The sequence below is a fragment of the Protobothrops mucrosquamatus genome, unplaced genomic scaffold (assembly GCF_001527695.2).
Source record: "Protobothrops mucrosquamatus isolate PMUCROS unplaced genomic scaffold, P.Mucros_1.0 scaffold1134, whole genome shotgun sequence".
Lineage (NCBI taxonomy): Eukaryota > Metazoa > Chordata > Lepidosauria > Squamata > Viperidae > Protobothrops > Protobothrops mucrosquamatus.
In genome coordinates this window covers 86,756-95,304 of record NW_015387352.1, presented here as the reverse complement: position 1 = coordinate 95,304, position 8,549 = coordinate 86,756, and the positions used below count along the sequence as shown (strand labels likewise).

The window sequence follows — 8,549 nt, the reverse complement described above, 5'->3', positions numbered from 1 at the left end:
TGTACAATCCTTTGCCTTCTGTCGATTCATGCCGCACCCTCTCCCTCCCCAACCCTTAATTTCATCTTCTATATATTACAGCTTTCCCTTTACAGCAGAAAACACTTTAAAGGTCTTAGAAAGGGGGGGGAGATTGAGTGGGTCATCTTAATACTCTTGCCATCAGCAGCAGCAGCTAAAGCCTGAGCAAGACTCAGCTTCCTAACTTATAGTCCTTGGTCACACAGCCATCCTCACAATCACAGTAATGAACTTTTTTTTTTTTTTTTTAATCTGTGTGTCATTTTGCTTTGGGGGGGAAAGGGTGTGGATGGGAGCGAAAGAGACTTTTGTTTTTTGTTTGTTTGTTTGTTTGTTTAGGCAAGAATAAAAAGCTTGTACCATGGGAATCTGTGTGTAGTCCAAGGAACGGAATTCAGCATGGCCGCAGCCCCCCCCAGTTTTCAGTCACTGTTCTGCAGGACAGGCTAAGCCACAGTTTGGAAGGATGGGAGCATGCGACAGCCGGAGGTGCTCCTTCCTTATCGGGACGGGGGGGGGGGGCTCTCGCTTTTCTCCTGGGACTTCGACCTCCTTGCTTGCTTGCATTTCCCCCCCACTTCGAGGCTTTGAAAGTTCTTCACTCTGAGAGCACAGCAGCATTGTCTTTCTTTTTAGATTCCACCACCCCCTCCTTTACACTTTCTCTCTCTCTCCCTCTCTCTGTTTTTTGTTTTTAAAAAGGTAAAGTGTCCAAGAAAAGTTTGTCAATTATTGCTGGCGGCGGCACCAAATCTTCCAATTTTAGGTAGAAAATACGCTGCAGGCCTTGCGTGCAGAGCGTGCGAAGTTCCGGAAGCTTGCCCAGGAGTTTGGACAAGTAATTTGGCCGGTTCAGGCCGCCGTTGTTGAAAGTCACGTGGTCCTTGAGGCAATTGACAATCTTGTTCTGCAGTTCTTCCACCCGTTTGGGCTCCTTCAGGCCGTGCCTCTCTGCAAAGGACAAGAAGGATTTAGACCCAGCTCTGGACAAATGGAAGGGGGGTGGTGGCTGAGGGAGGGGCACTTCAACAGGCCTTGTTAGGAGACTGCAAATTATGCGTTGCTGCTTTAACTTACTCCTTACTCCTTAAAGTGCCAATGCTAAACAACATAGTTTGGGATAAACTGAAGTGTCTGAACCCAGGGGACTTTCTTCGATGTAGCTACAAGTTAGACAGCATTGTGAAATTGCAGTTGTGTCACATTGCGACTCCTCCATTTGAGTCAGTACTCTTGAACTTCCAGGGTGCCCCAGAAATATATCTGCATTATAGTCATTCAAATGTAAAGTTTCTCTCTTAAAGCCCCTGTTCATAGAGCACCTCCATGCTTTGATCAATTAACTCAATACTCTGGATTGGCAGGCATGCTGAACCTTCAGTTAATCACAGGGGTTGGATGTGCACCATGTTAACATAAAATATGATTGGCTACTTTGTGATTCAGTGTGTCATGTGAACATAAACATGTCTTCATGCATATATCCTGATTTGTGGATTCTATTCCCTATTGCCAATGGTGATTGTATAAAAGGGCAATTGCTCTGGATTACTTCATATTCATCTGGGACATAATGATAAACTCTAGTTTACTTTAAATAGGAGCCCAGGAAGGTTAAAGGAATAGGTTTACGTAATCCAGAATAAAAGCCAGAAGTGAGAAATCCCAATAGGCAATATAGAACTTGTAAAATGAAATAAGGGGAAGGAGTGTGACTATTGTGGATTTTAACTCTATATGGGAAGAATGTGGATATTTTCTAACTAAGAATTCTCATCTGCCCAGACAGTTGAAACAGGGCGTGAGGCAGAGATTTTCAGCTTGCCAGAAAAACAAAAGTTCATTCCAAATGAGTTAATCTGAAATAAAACACCCCTGGGTGATCAGAACAAAGAGGAAGAGGAAGAGACAGAAGCTGGGTCTCACCTGTCACCATGGCTAGGGCAGCGATGCAGGAGAAGGCAGAGATATCAATGTTCATATTCTGCAGGCTGGATGAAAACTCCACAATGGAGTCGATCCATTCCCCGAATCCACGGACACATTGCAACCGATGCAGGACCACACCATTACAAAAGATGAGCTTCCCTTCCACGGGGTTTGACCTGCCGAGGGGGGGGGGGTTTACAGGGTGGCCAAAAAAGGGGAGGGGGGAAATAGAGAAAGGCAAACAACTAATTATTCGCCAAGCAATAAATGGAAGGCTTAAGAGGGACCTAATTACTGAGGAGTTAATAAAAACGCAGCTCAGCGGACCTTGAACGGCGGGGCGCAGTTTTCCTCATCATAGGGAACACAAGGGATGGGTCTGGGTGTGCATGTATGTGCACATGTATTCCACACGCCTGCCCATCCCAGTATACGCTTGCAGACGACCTTCAGCTTGGAGAGAGCACTTCCTACTTACCGGTAGGCTAACCGCAGGACGAAAAGTTCCAGGAAGGCAGACTCAAACAGCAGGTCTTGGTCTTGTTTGGGAAGGTCAGTGAAGCCAGGGATCTTTTCTGCCCAGCCCCGGATAATATCCATGGAACCAGTTAAGAGATCATAAAACTGCTGGATGTGCTGCGTGTCATCACCGCTCATCTGATAATCTGGGTTTGCTTGGAACTGGGATTCCATGGCCGAGGAAGGTGGGAGAGAGAGAGAGAAGGAAGGGGAAGGGAAGTAAGAGAAAGACCCCAGCAATTTAATGAGGCTTTCTGAAATCTATAGCCCGTGAAATTGCTAACCCCATCTCGAGGAGGGGAGCCAAGTTTTTATAACAATTAAACCTGGCTCTGGCCAGTGAAGAAATTAGACGTCCCATGGCAATTAATTCAATTAGGGGTGGTGTTAGGAGGGATGGCCACTTGCGAAGTGGGGAAATAGCTGTGGCCAGGAGGAAAGGGCAACTTTAAACACTCTGGAAAGACAACCTGAAGCAAAAAATTACAGGGGTTGGCTTAGCTTCTGGAAAGCCAGTTTGGGGGAGGGAAGAGAAATGAGCGGCTGTAATAATGAAGTGATAAGGGGGGAGGGAAAATCTACCCATTGATCTATGCACACAATACAAACATGTAAAATGCATTCAGCACAAAGGCCTGTGGCTCTCTTATCAAGTTTCATTTCTTGTGTATTCAAAAATGTATATTCACATGTGGTTCTACCGTGAGAAGGGAGCAACTAATCCCACCTTGAAAAAGAGGCTTGGCTTTCTCTCTTCAATTAATTCATACCGTGGGTCCCATAAGGCAGAAGAGGAAAAACAGACCCACTTCCTGCAGTAAGGAGCCCAAGGTTAGTTTCCAAAAGGCAGGTGCTCCAGGGCATCTCCTTTGGGAATGCCCTGCCCCTGAGTTTAATGTTTCTTAATGGCTTTCATTTCCCAAGCACGTCTGAATGGGAACACCTCCTTTTCAAACTAAAGCATTGCTTCCATTACTGGCAGGGGGAAATGGGGGGAGATCAACTTCTAATATGGAACAAAACAACTCCACATACATTTAACTAGCAGTAAACACTATTTGCAAAAGTAGCCCACAGTCCCAAGAAGTGTATAAAGAGAGATGCAATCTGCATCTGCTTGAAGTTCCCCACCCCCTTTCAGCAGGCACAACATGCATACACATAGACACCAATTCTTGCCCAGATACCTCCAAGCCCTCTGGGGACACCTCGGAGGTGTCTGCGCAATCGCATCAAGTGGGGTGTGTGTGTGTGTGTGGAAGAGAGAATGACCTGACTGGGGGCTAGTAGGCAGGTTTCATTTGGTGGCCTGGGAGGGGGACCCATAGGCAAATATTGTCTCCAGCTTACCCTGGAATAGTCCAGGCTGGTCATAGCCGGGTTGGAGTCGACATGAGCTCTCACCAGGGCACTGATCAGACTCACCGGGGGCGAAGGGGGAGAAGGCTCCTGGGGGCTCTTCGGTTTGGAAGGCAAACGACCCCTTCGGCCTTTTAAGCTGTCTGTGCGAACGACTGAAAAAAGACAAGATGCCTCCACTCAGAGGACGCGCCTCAGGTCCCCCCGGCCAGGCAGAGAAGAAGAAAACACGATCCCCACCCCCCACCCCCTACACTAGCCCCATCTAATGTCCTGTTTTTCTACCGGGCCCAAAACCTCACGGCTGAATGTATCTGCCCAGAGGGAAAAAAGTTCCCAAGGAGAAATTGGGGCTGTTGGTATTGCAGTGTTTTTTCCAGACTTCCTTGCTCCAACGCTCGGTTTCCAGGAGGTTTGGCTCCGAACAGCGAGACTGACTTTTTTTTAAAAGAAAAACATGTAGGGGAGCAAACCCTCCCGGCATCCCTTCACATAAGCCCAACCTGCCCTATTCCTGGAATTCCTTTAAATTAAAACTAAGACACCCTTCCCCCCCCCCCGGCAAACGCCTTGTCCCAGGAAAGGTTGTCTTAGGTCTAGCCCGGATTTGCACAGGCCTTCGCCTCCTGCCACTACCCCGGCCGGTTTATGAGTGTCAAATCGCTCTGAAGACGGGCCCGATGGGGGCTGGGGGGCTGGGGGGGAGCCCAGGGCCGCCCCAGGGTCAGAAGAAGCCCCGTGCGGGGGAGCTCAGCTGGAACTCCGCCGCGCCTCCTCTCGCCTCGAACTGGGGACGCCGCTGCTCCGCCTGTGCGCTCGCGGCCGCCCCTGGCTCCCGCCCACGGCAGGCTCTACCTTCTTTGACCATGCCGACGACGAGGCACTTCTGAAAGCGACAGTACTGGCACCGGTTCCGACGGCGTTTGTCCACGGGGCAGTTCTTATTCGCTAAGCAAACGTATTTGGCGTTTTTCTGGACGGTGCGCTGCAGAGACAGGGGAGGGAAAGGGGGGGGAAGGAAAGGTGAGGAGAGGAGGGGAGCGGAGCCCCTTTCCCCCCCCCAAGGTGGTCCGAGTTTAAGGCGCTTCGCGGGCTGAGAAAGATCCCCTTCTTCTTCTTCCTCTCTCGCTCCAGCGGTCTCCCCTTTTCCAGGTCCTCTAACAAAAAAATTGGCCGAGCCTGCCAGAACGACCGAACGGAGCCGTTCGGTCGACACAAATCCGAGGCATTTCTATAAGTTTTTTTTTTATTATTATTCCTTTTCTTTGGAAGGACGAGGTTATTCAATTAGGAAGTTACGGGGCAGGGCGGGGAGGGAGAGACACGGTTTCATTCGACCGTCGGGATTGCGGGTCTACTGCTACTTGGTTAGCCGAGGCGGGGTTCTCTCTAAGGCAAATGAATTGCAAAAGGGCCCCCCCTCGCGCAGCTCAGCTCCTACACAGACAGGACAAGCCCCCCCCCCCTTCCCAGGTGGGACTGGAACTGATGGAAAGGTGGGGAGATCAGGAAAGGGCAACAGGCGTTGAACGCTCCAACTACTCGCTCTCTATTAAAGATCGTTTTTGTAGATTACAGTTTAGGGAATAGGCCTAGTATAAATCAGCGCCTTTTAAAAAGCCTCCTGGATCGTGGATCGGGAAAGAAAGAAAGGAAAAGGAAGAGAATCTGGACGTTGTGGCACTTTCTTTCCCGAGCTTCAAAGCTCAGGTGAAATAAAAGCAATTCCTAATTCCTTCAAACGTTCTTTCTAACCCCCCTTCCCCCCCCCCAGCCCCCGGCTCGGAAAAGGATGCAGAGGAATTCATCCGCTAAAGCAGCCAGTTCCTCTCCTGCTTCACTATCTCCATCAATGTCTCGGGCAGGGAGAACGTGGTAAAATGAAGGGCTGCGTCGTTGAGGGACAAGAAATGTTATTCTTAATGAAGCAAGAATGGCTAGGCCTCGAATCTGCATCAGGACAATAAAACTGACTTTTTTTTTCCTTCGGTGAGCTGCACATTCCCATCTAGTGTGGATAGATTTGGCTCAAGTACCTCTGTACGAGGCGTCTGAACTATTTGAGGGATTAGATGGCAACAGCCTAAAAGACGGGTAGGGAATAGAGGGGAAAATATATGCCATTTAATAATGTGAGAACCCCACTGGCTTCTCTCATCTTGAGGTGTTTTTTTTCCCTTTCCCTGTGAACTAAAAACCCGGTAAGTGTGGATTTTGATCTAAGGCGCCTTTATCATTCTGAACTCAGCTACATCTGGAGACAGGGAGGGGGCTAAGACTAGATCCCCAAATATAACCTCGAAATCTGGGCGTCCGCTTCTTTTCTACATGGCCAATCTCAAGGCTGACAGCCGCTGCAGTCTAAAGTGAGTTAGTTTCTACTCAGCAGAGGCCGGAACTTGAAGGTGGTCCTTAAACGAGGGGTAAAGGGATACAGTTAAGGACACGGAAGGAGGGATGGGAGATCGGCTGCACAGCGAAGCAGTTGGCATCTGGGAGACAGGCAGACACGACTCACCCCCCCCCCGCCTCCCCAGGAGGCAGCATGAGCAGCAGCTCACCTTAAAGAAGCCTTTGCAGCCCTCGCAGGTGCGCACGCCGTAGTGCTGGCAGGCGGCGTTGTCTCCGCAGACGGCGCACAGCCCCTCGTTGGAGGGCGAGCCCCGCGAAGGTGGCGAAGGCACCTGGGCGTCCAGGAGCTGGGAGGCGTGCCCGATCTGCAGTCCGGGGAAGCCGACGGCGGCGGCACTGGCCTGCTTGCGGATCGGGTTGGGCAGAGCGAAGGGCTGCCCGTCGTGGTGGTGATGGTGGTGGTGGTGGTGGTGGTGGGCGCCAGGCCCGTGGCCCGAGGGCTCCGCATTGAGCGGTAGGGCATGCAGGGGCCCGTCAAAGCGCATCTGGCAGCTGCCCACCGGCATGCCGGGCGGCGATTGCTTGAAGGAGAAAAGCGAGAGACGCGGCACCGCCGTCGGGGCTGCCTTATGCACGCCGCCGCCGCCGCCGCCAGCCGCTCCTCCTGCCGCCCCACCGTAAGCCTGGTGGTGGTGATGGTGGTGATGATGGAAGCCGTGCAGCGGCCCGGCCTCGTCCCAAACACTCTGACCCGGCGCGAAACCAGCGGCCGGGGTGGGCGGCGAGGCGCAGGGTTTGTAGTAGACGGCCAGCTCATCGGGCGCCTGGGGCCCGCCGGCCACGGGGGGCTGCGGCGGCGGCGGGTAGCCGTGGCCGTGCAGGGGCAGCTCCTCGACCTTGATGGAGGGCGCCGGTGGCGGGGGCGGCGGGGGCTGCGACGGCATTTGGTACAGGCAGGGCGGCTTGACGTCGTAACCCGCAGCGGCGGCGGCGGCGGCGCCGTAGTTGTCCATAAAGGTACTGAAGCTGGGGAGAGAAGTGGTTGCAGTGATTTCAGTGTTGGTCAGGTCCATGCTAAACTTGACAAACTCGGGCGTTAAGAAGTCCGAGCTGTACTCCCCGGCAGCCGCCGAGTGGTGGTAGGAGTAGCTCTGCGTGGCCGGGCTGGCTCCTTGCGGCGAGGACCCGTACTGAGCCTGGACGCAGGGCATGGCTGCAAACGAAACACGGCACAACAAGAGCATGGCTCAGCTTTCCTGGGCAACAATCCCATTCCTCGGCCCCCGCCCATCCACCCGCCCACCCACCCATCCATCCACCCTTCCTTCCCACAAAGAGGCCAAGCCAGGAGGAGAGGAAGATGCCAGGGAATGGGACGGGCAGGCGAGAGAGAGAGGAGAGGGTAGGACAAGCGGGGGGGGGGGGGTGGAGGAAGGGAGGCAAAACGCGAACCGAAGGGAGGTGGGGAAATGGGCAAGCAGGGAGCGCAAGAAGGGCTCGCTATAGAGAGAGTGGAGAGAGAGAGAGCAGTAAGGACTTTGCTAAACGTCGGTGGGGGAGGAGACGGGAGGGGGATGCCCTCTAAGTAGAAAGTAATGCCCCCGCTGCTAAGTACAAGGGAGGCTGGATGGGGTGCAGAGTTGCCCGCGCTAGAGCTACCGAGAATGGAGCCCAGCACGCCCTCTCCTCTCCTCTCCTCTCCTCTCCTCTCCTCTCCTCTCCACCCGCGCGCACAGGTACGCGGTCCCCTTTTCTCTCCCGAATTCCGCGAGCCCAACTCCTGCTAAAGGCAGAGGCCGCTTTCTCCGGGTCTGTGAGAATGTGACTTCCTGGTTGGCGGGGCGGGAGGGGTATGTGTGTGTGTGGGGGGGTTGAGGAAAGGGTCAATCCGCGCCACCCACCTTCAGCCGCGTGAGTGGCGTTTTCGGGAGAATTGAAGGCAGACAGCGTCGGAAGTCAACGGAGAGACAAGTTGCCAAGACTTGAACGAGGCGCTGGTGACTCCAGTCCGTCCGGTTGCTCCCTGAAAAAGACGGGGCAAGGTGCGGGGAGGGAGACGGCGTTATTCTTTCAGCCTCACCTGGACCGTGGAGACGGGGGGAGGGGGGGGAGAGAAAGCAACGAGGACTAGCGGGCGCCACAAAATTCCTCGCGTCACCAGCTGGGCTCCTGTCAGGCCCAGAGGTGGCTAGGAGAGCTGGGTAGACGGTCCCCCCCATAAGCCGCTGTAGGCAAAGAGCTCCTCTTCCGCTGGGTGGAAAAGAAAAACCCTTCGCCCGGAGGGCTTTGCTGGTTCTCCTTGCGCTATTCGATTCCCTCATTGTGCAACCGAAGGATTCAGACAGTCAAGTTATTTTCTCCCCCCCCCC

At 53.2% G+C, this 8,549-nt stretch overlaps 1 protein-coding gene across 2 annotated transcripts; it reads right to left on the bottom strand.

The window, feature by feature from the left end:
• Window positions 1-715: 715 nt before the first annotated feature.
• On the bottom strand, window positions 716-7,391 carry NR4A2 (nuclear receptor subfamily 4 group A member 2). 2 transcript variants are annotated; one of them, XM_015820501.1, is made up of 7 exons: window positions 6,857-7,391; window positions 6,390-6,802; window positions 4,684-4,813; window positions 3,820-3,983; window positions 2,429-2,631; window positions 1,948-2,126; window positions 716-972 (listed from the first exon to the last, which is right to left on the bottom strand). In XM_015820501.1, exons 1-7 carry the CDS (start codon window positions 7,389-7,391, stop codon window positions 716-718), a joined length of 1,881 nt encoding a protein of 626 aa, XP_015675987.1. The 2 variants fall into 2 exon arrangements, with proteins under 2 accessions (XP_015675987.1, XP_029140785.1); XM_029284952.1 differs by having other exon boundaries at window positions 6,390-7,391.
• Between the last annotated feature and the right edge of the window lie 1,158 nt (window positions 7,392-8,549).

Coding starts and splice junctions, on each gene's coding strand:
- NR4A2 (XM_029284952.1), bottom strand. CDS start 7,391: ATGCCCTGCGTCCAGGCTCAGTACGGGTCCTCGCCGCAAGGAGCCAGC. Junction 2,632..3,819: donor CCAGCCTGGACTATTCCAGG/GTAAGCTGGAGA, acceptor ATGGAATCCCAG/TTCCAAGCAAACCCAGATTA. Junction 973..1,947: donor TGCCCTAGCCATGGTGACAG/GTGAGACCCAGC, acceptor TGTCCTTTGCAG/AGAGGCACGGCCTGAAGGAG.